This window comes from Mustela lutreola, chromosome 9, assembly GCF_030435805.1.
Source record: "Mustela lutreola isolate mMusLut2 chromosome 9, mMusLut2.pri, whole genome shotgun sequence".
NCBI classification, from domain to species: Eukaryota; Metazoa; Chordata; class Mammalia; order Carnivora; family Mustelidae; genus Mustela; species Mustela lutreola.
Genome location: NC_081298.1, coordinates 114487156 through 114499521, shown reverse-complemented (window position 1 = coordinate 114499521; position 12366 = coordinate 114487156). Strand labels below are relative to the sequence as shown.

The 12366-nt window shown below is 42.4% G+C and overlaps 1 protein-coding gene across 15 annotated transcripts in view; it reads left to right on the top strand.

The window, feature by feature from the left end:
* ARHGEF33 (Rho guanine nucleotide exchange factor 33) overlaps positions 1–12366 on the top strand; it is a 129569-nt gene that overhangs the window by 49380 nt on the left and 67823 nt on the right. For all 15 annotated transcript variants that reach the window (XR_009357381.1, XM_059188534.1, XM_059188531.1 and 12 more), the window contains 5 exons: positions 5409–5541; positions 7043–7126; positions 8328–8411; positions 9910–10058; positions 11104–11268. Coding sequence is in view for 14 of the 15 variants with exons in the window: in XM_059188534.1 (XP_059044517.1) it covers positions 5409–5541; positions 7043–7126; positions 8328–8411; positions 9910–10058; positions 11104–11268 (615 nt within the window). In the remaining variant the exon portion in view is untranslated. The remainder of the gene's footprint in view (positions 1–5408; positions 5542–7042; positions 7127–8327; positions 8412–9909; positions 10059–11103; positions 11269–12366) is intronic.

Here is a 12366-nt window from a genome sequence, read left to right as displayed (position 1 = left end):
AAATTTAGACTTAGGGCAGATAAGAAAATGAATTATAGTCTCTGAGATTTTCAGTGTCCCTGGAGTGTCTGTAAAGAACCCAAAGGGGGGATAAATGCTATGGGTGAGGGAGACATTGCTCTCTGTTGCCATCTACGTCTCCTCCTGGGATCTCAGGTCTCATGGAGGTAGGCGGGAATGGACGTGGTGGAGGTCTGAAATATTAAGCAGCCATTACGTAAATGGCACAGGGCTGATTAACTCTGGACTTGGACCTTTCTTATATGTATATCCTCGTGATCCCACAGTACTAGACGGTGCATAAGTGGTGTGTGTGTGTGTGTGTGTGTTTATGTGTGTGTGTGTGGTGGGGCGTGCTTCCACAGGGTCTATTCGAAAGGCATGCTAACTCCAAGATTACAATATCCCTCGGTCCTTCTGTTCATCATCTTTATATCTTCTCTGCTTCTCCTCCATTAAGAAAAGCAGGAAGGAGGAAACTCTGATTTGGTGGAAAGGACTAACATCGTGAAGATGTGATAATCCAGATTAGTTGAGGAAAAGGCCAAACCGAAAGAATGGAAAGTCTGGATTATGGACTATTACAGATAAACGTAGCATTAATAGTCTAAATAGTCAATTGGGTTATAGACACTGGTGGCTCATAAATCGTGAATCTATCTCGGGAAGCCTGTAATTGTATTTTCTCACTCTTTAACATCCCCCAATTTTACTTGGCTTTGCGGCTGCCAGCAATATACGTAGTCACCAGAACACGATGCTCCCCCCATCTAAATGTCCGAGGTGAGGGAATATTCCCCAACAGACTCGAAAGTGGCTTGACTCTTTTTAAGAATCATTTTACTGCAAAGCAAAGTACAGAAAACAAGGAACAGAAAGGGTAATGTGACAGGGCTAAAGCTCTGACCTCTGGAGGCCCTGGACAGAGCATCACCCTCTTTCAGTGGCCCCCTGGATTCTCGCTGGTTGTTCCTTCCCCGTCTGGAATCGGGCTCATGCTCCCCTCCCACACTGCCCCTTCAGCCCTCTGAGATGTCTGTCTGGACTCTAGCTATCTCGCTGTTGCTAGAGACCTGCTCCATTTACATTAATGAAATCAAAAGGCAAGTCTACCTTTTGGTGTAGTTTTGCTTCCACATCCGAGATTCTAAGCCAGCAGCATTTCCTCCTCATCTCTGAAAATTTGGGGATGGGGCAACGAGAGAGAAAGAGAGAATTGTTTACTCTGGAACACAGTAACCAGGTGCTTCATTGATAACTTCATGAGATCTTCACAAGAACTCTGTGAAGACTAACTTGTAGATGAAGAAACTAAGGCCCAGAGGGCTTTAAAGCCAAATAGTCAGTTAGTGTGAGGATTCGAACCCAGGCTTGTCTCCCCCTGTCCTTGTGACCTTTCCACATCCCACCACTCCTCTGAGGACCATGTCGTTTCCAAGACATCACCTGACTATCAGCATGTCGGGTTTCTTAGCCAGATGACTCTTCCTATTTCAGTGTAAACTTCCCTTCAGATCTCAACTGATTTGTCAGGTAGGGATGCTAGAAATGTTCTTGGCTCACTGAAGCTCTCTCCTACTTGCCATCACTTCCTGCTTTTCTAGGATGTTCTTTCATGACTCATGACCTATCTCCCCCCCGCCCCCCGCTCCGCAAAGCCTGAGATTAAAAAAAGTTTAAAACTACCATATAGTCATATAATATCATATAATTATATAATATAAAAGCAGTTATTTCTCACATCCACAATAATGCTATTGATGTTAGTTATTTACTAAGCTAACCTTCTTTTTTCTTTTCATAACCAAGACAAGTGAAGCTATAAGTCAATACTCTTAGGACTAATATAAAGACTCGAGTTCTGAGCTTAGCAGTGTTGCCATTTTTCCACCTTGGGCTTAGATTTCCAATATCCTCCTTCACTCACTACATTTCTTCTTTTTCCTAAGCTTTTCTGAAGCCTCCTTGGGTACTTTAAATAGGCCGGCTGAACGAAATACACAACAGAACGAGATTATTCCTTTCTTCTTCTGGCATTTTCCCCATGCAAGATGAAAATAAATTAGCAACATGCCCCACCTTTCCCATCAGACATTGCAAGCCACCAGCACTTTCCACCCCTGCTGTAAAGTAACCCCGGGGGTGAGAATAAAACCCAGTGTAACTACAATTGGACCCTCAAAACTGAGGTTGTCACATCTTTTCAAACCTACACGATAAAACTCCAGGTTTTTCCTGGAGAAAAGTAAAGCCCTCAACAGCCTTCTCAGCGTATTTTAAGCCAGGCCTGCCCCTGGCTGAACGAAAGGGCTGGAAGCTGCAGGGGGCCCCAGCCACCAGCTGAGGTCTGAGTGGACCTTGTGGGAGGTTGTTCATTTGTTAGAGTATCACAGAAGTTGCAGTTCTTGGTTTTCCCTGGTCTGATATGCCTAGATAGAGTTACAAGCTCATGATCAAACAGTCCTATCTGTCAGAATCCTTGGTAGAAGGTCGTGGGCCGGGGGGGGGGGGGGGGGGGGGGCGGCAAGGTCAGCCTGAGGGGATTGCCCGTCAGGCTCCTGAGCTGAACATCCGCCAAGAAGGCCGTGTGCCACGGATCACCACCAGGTGGCACATGCTTCGTCATCAGCACCCCTCAAATCTGGTCACGTCCTGGGACTGGAGCTCAGGAGTTATTCTGGCCTAAAATTAGATGGGCAAGAGCAAAGCTATTGATTTGAAACTCTAACCGGGTTTTCTTTGATGGCTTTTAATTTATTTCCCTGTTTAAGTCCTGTATTGTGGGAGTTGAAATAACTTGGAAGGTTTTAAAAAGAATGAACTACTCAAATTACTCGCTATCATCTCAACCCTAGTAAGGAATAGATGAGAAGTTGAGTGCTTATACTTTTATCTTTGTGAAAAAGCTGCTTCTGGGAGTCAGGTGTGGCTCTAGGCCAAACAAGGAAGCAGGTTACGTGTGTGTCTGCATTGTTTGCTTCTTTCTCCTTCTGCTCTCCGTCTCCTGGCTCACCTCCTCCACACTCCTCTCTGATTTCAATAATATCCTTGTTAAATAAATTTTTTTTCCAATATTGGTACAGAACCCACTGTAGGCCATTGCTTTTCATAGAACTTTTGTGTTTCTGTGATACTTGATGGGAACATTACCCTTTTCTGACCCTCACCCTGAAATCTCAAACTATTACCCCAGTGGACATGTCGTCCAGGAGGCAGCTGGACCCCAGCCAAGTTACCAGCCCTCCAATTCTGCAAGGACACTGGTCACGGTATAGCAGAAGGCAGCTTTCCCAAAAGAAGAGAAAGAAGCGTAGGCCAGGTGAGGCCAGGCAAGGCCAAGAGAGGAGTAAAGAAAGAGAAAAAGACAAGACATCATCTAAGGAATATTACATAACCTATATGGACAACCCATCTCACAGGCAGATCTCACCATGGCATTAGACCCTAACATCGTTCAGTGTCACACTGAAAGTCATGGTAACCTTGGGTGGGGAGAAAGCTATCACATCGAGAACTTTCACAGGTACAGTATTTTACTCTTTCAGTCCAGTCAGTGGTGCTTTCCTCCATCAACTTAGTGTTCTCCTCCACAGACAGACTGTCTTCTAGCCGCCCCTCCAAATTCCCTCTGATCTTGTCAGGGATTACTTAGATCTTCTGAGCCCACTGTACCAGCCATAAGGGCTTAGATCGGGAAGCCCCTCCACTTGTGTTGATGGACCAGCTGGCTTCAATTATGTGGAGACTAGTGGCGTGGGACGGGGAGGGTCGGAAGACTGGAGTGAAGAAATCCTTGTATCTTTTCACAGGTGGCTGGACACCTTCTTTGGTATCTGTGTCTTCTTGGAGCTATAGACACAGGGGAGTCTTTGCTTGACTTGTAGATGGTTTGAAAAAGCTTTTTTTTTTTTTTTTAATTTTTATTTTATTTCTTTTTTTGGAGGGGAGGATGAAAAAGCTTCTTATCAAACTGATGTTCTTTCTCCTGTTCTCGACAAAGGTCTGCTTGTTCAGGGTTGGCAAAGCACCCCAATTGTCCACTGGACACTTATTCTTGTGGAACCCGGGGGGAATATCCAAGTACATTCAGCTCTCAGTGACAAGCAGACCTTCACTTTCATCTTCGTTTAACTTGCGGTCTTGCAAGCACAAGGGAACCTACTTTCAGTTCCCATAAGTCACCAAGTTGGAGCTCGAATTCTTGTAGTAGCCCAGCAAAACTCCATTTCCCTGTGGCATCCCTCCTCATTCCTACAGGCCCCTGACTGCCCCCACCCCACTTCCCCATGCACCCCCTTCCTCCTCCGTGATTCTCTCTCTCTCCACCACATCCTTCTCTGACATCTCTCTTCCTCTCTTCATTTCCTCTGGAAAAACAAACAAACCAACAAAACACAGCTAGGATGGGGCTCTGTGAAGCTCCAGGGAGTAGCAGGCCAGGCCTCCCCAGGAAAGACTGTGTCCTTGCCCAGAAGAGAAGGGAAAAGAGCACTTTCACATGCCCGTCCTCTGAGCATTTAGGGGCCGGCTTTAACCAAGTTTTGCTTTTTACCTAAATCGGAGTCTCTTACTCAGTAGCTAAGAATGAGCAAATGCCACCGAGGTGCTGACTTCTACCACACTAATGAGAGTAGACTCTTTTGCACATAAAGTGGGAATAACTTTAAAATCTTGGAAAAGAGTTCCCCTAGAATTTCTACTGTCTCGTAAGTGAAACAGTAACAGTCTGGCCTTTCAAGGGGCACCTGGCTGGCTCAGCTGGAAGAGTGTGATCTCAGGTTTGTGAGTTGGAATTTTTAGATTACTAAAATAAATAAACTTTTTTAAAAAAGCCACTTAAGTGATGTGTTCTTTATTAGTGCAATATACATTTGTGTAGGAGCTATTAATAAAGGGGCCTTTTATTTTATTTTTTAAAAAGACTTCTTGAAAAGAATAAAATAACAGATTTATTTATTTATTTTAGAGAAAGAGAGTGAGCGAGTGCATGAGTTGGGGCAGAGGCAGAGGGAGAGAATCCTCAAGCAGACTCCCCTGCTGAGCACGGAGCCCTACATGGACCCTGAGATTATGACCTGAGCCAAAATTAAGAGTCGGGCATTTAACCAACTGAGCCAACAGGCAGCCCTAAAGGGGTCTTTTTCTTTTTTCTTCTTCTTCTTCTTCTTCTTCTTCTTCTTCTTCTTCTTCTTCTTCTTCTTTTTTTTACAAATAGCAAATAGCAATAGCAAATAGATATTTGCTATTAGGCCTATAATGTCAAACTTAAAAAAAAAAATCCTGAATGCAGAGCAGTGACTCAGAATATTTCGAATGACTGGGAAAATGGAACCTGCTGCATATGTTCTTATAGGGTCTTTTCTTCTGTACACCTGGTTTGTGTGATCCTATCTCTATTCTGTTTCAAGCCTCTTCCCTGGCTCTTTACGGTACCTTGTCCAGCAGCACCTTGATTTGCTTCATGCTCTGCAAGAAAGGGTCCTGAAGTGGCCACGCCAAGGAGTTCTTGGAGATTTATTCCTTAAGTTGACAAATGATGAGGTAAGTGTTTTAAAAAAATCCTTCGTAAACTTGGAATTACATGCATCTGTGTCTCCCTTGTCTGCTTCTAAATGCAGGACCTCAAATCAGTGATTTTCAGAGTTAGAAAACTGCTGAGATCTAGTCTAACCTCCTCACTCTACAGATAATGAAATAAAGTTCAGAGACATTAAAAGACTTTGTTGAAATCACTCGGCTAGCTAGGTAGTTGGGGGATCTGTGACCTAAGCCTCCTAACTTCCTACTCATCACATCTCACTGTACTATATCCAACCGCCCCAATGAAGATGCACATAAATGTGTGTGTACACTAGTGTAAAAATATATACATGAGCCTGTACATGTCCATCCATATATACAAAATAAATATAGGAGGGCTTATGTATGTGTGTGTATTTCACACCTAATTTCATTCCTTAGAGAGCTTTAAAACTGTGATGCACAGTTATCTGTCTTGAATGTTTTTTGTTTTTTGTTTTTATTTTCACTTCCTTGGAGAAAAGGGTGGTAAGTTTCAAAATCTCTATAATGTTCTGCAAAGAAAATATGACCCGGGCCAGAGGATGTGAACTCAAATGCCTACAGGGCCAGACAGTGATGTAAATGAGTGGAAGTAAGCAGAATGTAGTACAATATGGACTGTTGGGAGGTGAGCTTCAGCACATATGCTTTTCTATAGGAAATAGTATCCAATTATTATTCAGGAAGAAAGGACTAGAGTTGCCAGATCTTCTGATATTTTAAGAGACACTGGCAATCCTGAATTTTGTGTGAACATTTCTTATTTAAAAAATATTGTGTAGGCTAATTAAAGTTGGTCTGCAAGCCAGAGTTAGCCTGCAATCAAACTCTGTATATCTATGATGTAGGTGAAATACAGAGTTTGTAAATTATTTACTTATATGGATATAATGCAATCTCTCTAATATCACTTTTACTTATTTGCATTCAGTATGCTTTCTTGAGCTGAGAATTGTTTTATCTGTGGGAATATAACTTTAGAAACTGAGAACTGTTTTCCTGAAAGCAAATAGCATAGGTGAATAAGCAATTGGTAGAAATACACAATTAATAGAAGAAGTTGAGGATCACTGGTTTAGACACCAAGAGGAGGGTTGGACAAAGTTCCTTATTGGATGTAGATCACTGAAATTAAAAGTAACTTAAAAACAAAATGGGCATTTTAATCATTTAACAATTTTAAAAAAATACTTTTTCAACATACGTGGCCCCTCTCTGTTGCGTTGGTTTTTCACTTTCTCTCATTGAAACAGGAATATTGAGTTTTGGTTCCCAAGTCCATAGTGATATTTACCTTAAAACCAAAGATTTAAGAAATGAATTAAAAAACAACCCCCCCCATATTAATGAACACATTATATAAATGATTAAGATAATCTCTGCAAAGTACTCCTTTTTTATATACATGACTCTAGGAAAAATATTAGCTGTTATTCCTGCTCCCAGGTTCTTAACATGCATTTTTGTGTTTGTTTTCAAGAACAATTTCTTGGATTATTACGTTGCCTACCTAAGGGACCTGCCTGAATGCATCTCTTTGGTTCATGTTGTTGTTCTGAAGGAGGTAATGGTGACTCTGTGTGTGCACTGCCCTTTAGTTACCTGTGTATCTATAGGTATTTGCTCATCCACCTTGGGGAATGCAAAGTGCTCAGCTTGTCTTCCAGGCTGGGGAATGGCTCGAAGACAGTCATCGACACTCCTACCTGGGGTTAAAGGAGCCCATTCAAGGATGAGTGCCAGTGCTTTGGTCCTTGCCCTACTTTACTGACTCTCTTTTCTATTTCACTGGAAGTTTGCACAAAGTAAGCAGGAGTTCTTAGCAGAGATCTTCAGGCTACAACTTGTATGCTGAATGAGGGTTCCCCCGGCCCCAGGATCAGACAACTTGAATCTGAATATTAAACTCAAATCATCCTGTATTTGTCAGTTTATAAGATCATAAAGTGGTTCTGACCGTGTAGCTTTAAGTATTGCTACTGCAGTGCTTTATTAAGTGCTCCATAAGCCCAGATAAATATCTAACAATTCTAGTTATTTTAGGCCAGTAGGAAGAAACTCTATCAGAAGCCTAAAGTTAAGAGTTAATCAAGTTTCACAAGAATTGAGGGTCTCTTTCTTATTAATGTTGTACTTCAGCCCCTCTACTACTCCCAACCCTCTAAGTATGATGCCTACCATATATTAGCACACAGCAAATATTTTAGAAAGGGAAAAGAAGGAAAGAGAAGGATAGGGGAGGGGAAGAAAGGAGTGGGAGTGGAGGGGATGGAATAGAAAGGAAGGGAAAGAAAGGGACATGGAGAAAATCCAACGGGTTTCCTCTGCCAGCCCAGCTGACCAGTTACTGGTTATATTCTTTCTCTACCCTCATGAGGCTCCAATCCACCCTTGGTGCCTACTAAGAAGCCAATGTAATGAGTAATTCCAAGAGAATCTTAATGAATTCATTCAACTCAAATATAATTTATTGAGTGCCCACTTCTGCCTAGCACTGTGCTAAAAAAAGTGAGGGGGGAAGGAGGAGTTGTTTGGGAGAGTTGAGTGGATTCAAAAGAATTATATGATATGCTTCCTGCTACAGAAGAGTTGTCTCCTTGAGCACGTCACTCCAGTGAAGGATCCAGTGAAGGATCATAACACTTTAGAGAAAGAACATGCCTTAGGAATTAAAAAACCTCCCTCCTCTGGTAGGACTGACCTTGGGCTTCTGCAGCCAGAATTGGAGGGACACTGGAGAGTGACTCTGCCTTTCTTTCATTCAGGGTGACGAAGAGATTAAATCTGACATCTACACACTGTTTTTTCACATAGTTCAGCGCATCCCTGAGTATCTGATACATCTGCAGGTAGGCATGGCTGGGAAGCCACCAAACTGATTTTCAAGATGAGCTACTATTCGTGGCTTGCAACTGAGAAACATGGTAAAGGGTCAAGGCGGAATCAGTGGTATTTCTAAGGAGTAATGAAATGATTTATCTTGCTGATTACCCCATTCCTACTTTGTGGTATGAACTGAAATCTCAATCTCTAAAATTTTTGGCTCATGACTTTTGCCTTTGAAGTTCTATCTTCATTTTCAAGCAATCACCACTTCTGCTGATCCAGGGTCTTTCTCTAGCAGCTTCTGGTGGATTCTGAGTACTTATTCAGTCCCTTCCACCTTGTTCTACAGTCATCTAAATTTACCCTCAAACCCTTACCTCACCCAAAGGCATTTAAGAAGTTTCTATGTGACCTGTCCACTTAACTGCTATCCTGACTACTTTCTTTTGGCTTGAGTCCAAGGGCCTACCATATATTGCTTATGTGGTATGTCACAGAGAAAGCATGAAGAAGATGAGCCGATTTCTGCATACCACTTTTCCCACAGCGCCCAACATGGGGCTCGATCCCATGACCCTGAGATCATGACCTGATCCAAAATCAAGAGTCAGATGCTTAATTGACTGAGCCACCCAGAGGCCCCAGTAATTATCTTATTTAATGCTTTTAATAATCCCATGAAATAGGTATCATTATGGTTGCTTAGATAAGGAAGTGGAGAGCCAAATAAATTAGGTAACTTGACCAAGTTAACACGCCTCATTGGTGAAAAAAATCTAGGACCGAAACCTAGGTTTTGCGAGCAGTCTGTTAAGTAAGAGCCCTTATCCTACCGTCTGACTTGAGTTCAAATTCTGACTCTGCTACTCATTAGATGTGTTACCTAATGAAGATTACATTAACTTCTCTGTGCCTTGGTTTCCTCATTTGTTAAATGAAAGTAATAACTGCAGTTACCTAACCTAGTTGTTGTGGTAAACACTAAATGAGAAAACAAATCTGTAAAGGCATTAGTACTCAGCGATAGGAAGACTCAATAAATGTTGCTTTCTCAGATCCAACTAATGAGCACGTTCCTCTACAGTACAGTAGGCAGTGTAATAGGAGGGACCACCAGGCCAGGCTTGATTATAACCATTATCCCCTTCCAGCCTGCCTTGATGCTTGACATTCTCACCATTGGTCTGACTTGGTTAGGTCATAAGGCATTGCTTATAGATAGTAATTGCTAGAATGATTCTATTACCTCAGAGATCGAATGAGTAGATCCTTCAAATTTTCAGAGGGAATTATCCAACATTCACATCCAACTCAAGCAGGAGCAATAGTGACTGTTATTCTCCCTTGGTGTGATGGACAAACAGCGGGTTTAACCATTCAGCTTATAATTAGATTGGCCACGTGTACTGTTGTTCTGATTAGATGGCTACCAAACTCTCACAACGGATGTAGGCAAGGTGCAGAAGAGACTAAAGTTTCGTTCTAATTATGCAATGCTGCCTCCTTTTTATCTCCATCCAGAATGTCCTGAAGTTCACAGAGCAGGAACACCCTGACTATTATCTACTTCTGGTGTGTGTTCAGCGCCTCCGAGTATTTATCTCGCATTACACCTTGCTGTTTCAATGCAATGAGGATTTGCTTATTCAGAAACGGAAAAAGCTCAAGAAGTAAGCTTCTAATGCTGCCATCTAGAGGGTTGATCAAGGTTTCCCGAGAACAGGGATACAGACAATGTGGATACCTGTCACAGGTGACCTCAGTGTATGTTAGGTGGCTGAAATACAGTGACGGGGGTAGAAGAGAATAGAAAAGAGGAGGGAAATGAGGTGGTCAGGCTGGCTATAGGTGGGAGGTGGTAAAATTTCCATCAGGTAATACGTACAATTATTTTGGAAAAATAAAAACAGTTTTACTCTAATCCCTATGCAGGCCCCCTCTTATGTTATTAACCATCTGGAAAATAGTTACTGTTTCCCTAAGCTTGCCAGGTTAAAAAAAATGCAGCTTAAAGGCCAGAATGTGGTTTCTTTCATGAACTCAACAAGTATTTATTGAGCACTTACTGCCTATCAGTCACTGCTCTGTTACTGAGTATATTACAATCAACAAAACAGACAAAAATCTTTGCCACATGGAGCTTACTTTCTAGAGCTGGACAGCCAGTTAATAAATAGACAGTGTAAGTGCTATGGAAAAAAACACAACAAATAAGGGTGGCGGTTGAACAAATTTCATGCCAAAAAGAAAGAAAAAGAGCTGACTAGAGAGATCTGGGCTTCAGAAGGAACAGAAACAATTCACAGCAGAATTTCCTAATGACCTAAAAGTTCCTTTAACCTCATCCCAACCCAATGAGGAAAACAATCATTTCTGTGGATGTTTGAGAGCAGAAAAAGATGCCATCTCCCAATCTGGGGCTCCTCTAATGACAGATATCTTTCTATACCACCCCTTTCCCTCAAACTTAACTCAGGTTATTAATCAGCATCCCTCTTCTTGCCCACATCTAGCTTGCACTGTTATGGAAATAACCTGGTTTGTAGAGGGCCATGGAGAGAGAGAGAGAGAGAGAGAGAGAGAGAGGAGGGAGAGAACTTTGCAGTCTAGCTTCATTTCTGAAATATTGTCTCCTTGTCTCTCTTGGCATAATCTGTGTGTTCAGAGCCAATTTCCCGCTGTACACTCCGAAAATCATTACTTCCGTTCTCATAGGTCATCCATGGCGAAGCTGTACAAAGGGCTGGCTTCCCAGTGTGCAAATACTGGACAAGATGCTTCCCCTACTACTGGCCCTGAGGCTGTCCGTGACAGTGGGATCCACTCAGAAGAGATACTGCAACCCTACCCTTCTGCTCCCAGTTCTGGCCCTGCTGTCACGTAAGCACTTGTTGCATGAAAAGGTTACATGGCAATGCCCTTGGGTGCCAAGTCATCTGTATGCAGTAGCAGAAGGAGAACGACCTACAGGACTCTTCCCTCCCTCTTGCTTCATCAGGCCTATATAAGGCAGGCAAGCTGCTGATCCTATGACTGGATCCCAGAGGAAGGCTAATGTTAAGGGGTAGGCCTGGAGGCTGAGGCTACTACTAACAATTTCATCACACATATCCACGCTCTACCTACAGTTTCTTTGGGTTGAGACAATGATTGGTTGGAAGAACACAGGAAGGCATCTTACAACTCCTCAGAAGGGGGGAGGAATATACTTAAGTTCTCCAAAAGGTGTAGTAGAGGGAAAGAGAATCTCAGTCAGGGGTGAGTGGAAGTTAAGACTGAGAATAAAAATAGGCCTAAGGTGATGCAGAAAGCATGCTATTTAGCCCTTCCTAATTCCCCCTGAAGCTTCCTCAGAAAGGTATTTCATAAGTTCTTTTCTTCACTTATGACAGCTCTTTTTTTTTTCTATAAATTTTTTTAAATTTTTATTTTTTATAAACATATATTTTTATCCCCAGGGGTACAGGTCTGTGAATTGCCAGGTTTATGCACTTCACAGCACTCACCCCAGGACATACCCTCCCCAATGTTCATAGCCCCACCCCCCACTCTCAACCCCCCTCCCAGTTTGTTTTGTGAGACTACGAGTCACTTATGGTTTGTCTCCCTCCCAATCCCATCTTGTTTCATTTATTCTTCTCCTACCCCCTTAACCCCCATGTTGCATCTCCATTCCCTCATATCAGGGAGATCATATGATAGTTGTCTTTCTCCGATTGACTTACTTCGCTAAGCATGATACCCTCTAGTTCCATCCACGTCATCGCAAACGGCAAGATTTCATTTCTTTTGATGGTTGCATAGTATTCCATTGTGTATATATGCCACATCTTCTTGATCCATTCATCTGTTGTTGGACATCTAGGCTCTTTCCATAGTTTGGCTATTGTGGACATTGCTGCTATAAACATTTGGATCCACATGTCCCTTCGGAGCACCACATTTGTATCTTTAGGATATATACACAGTAGTGCAATC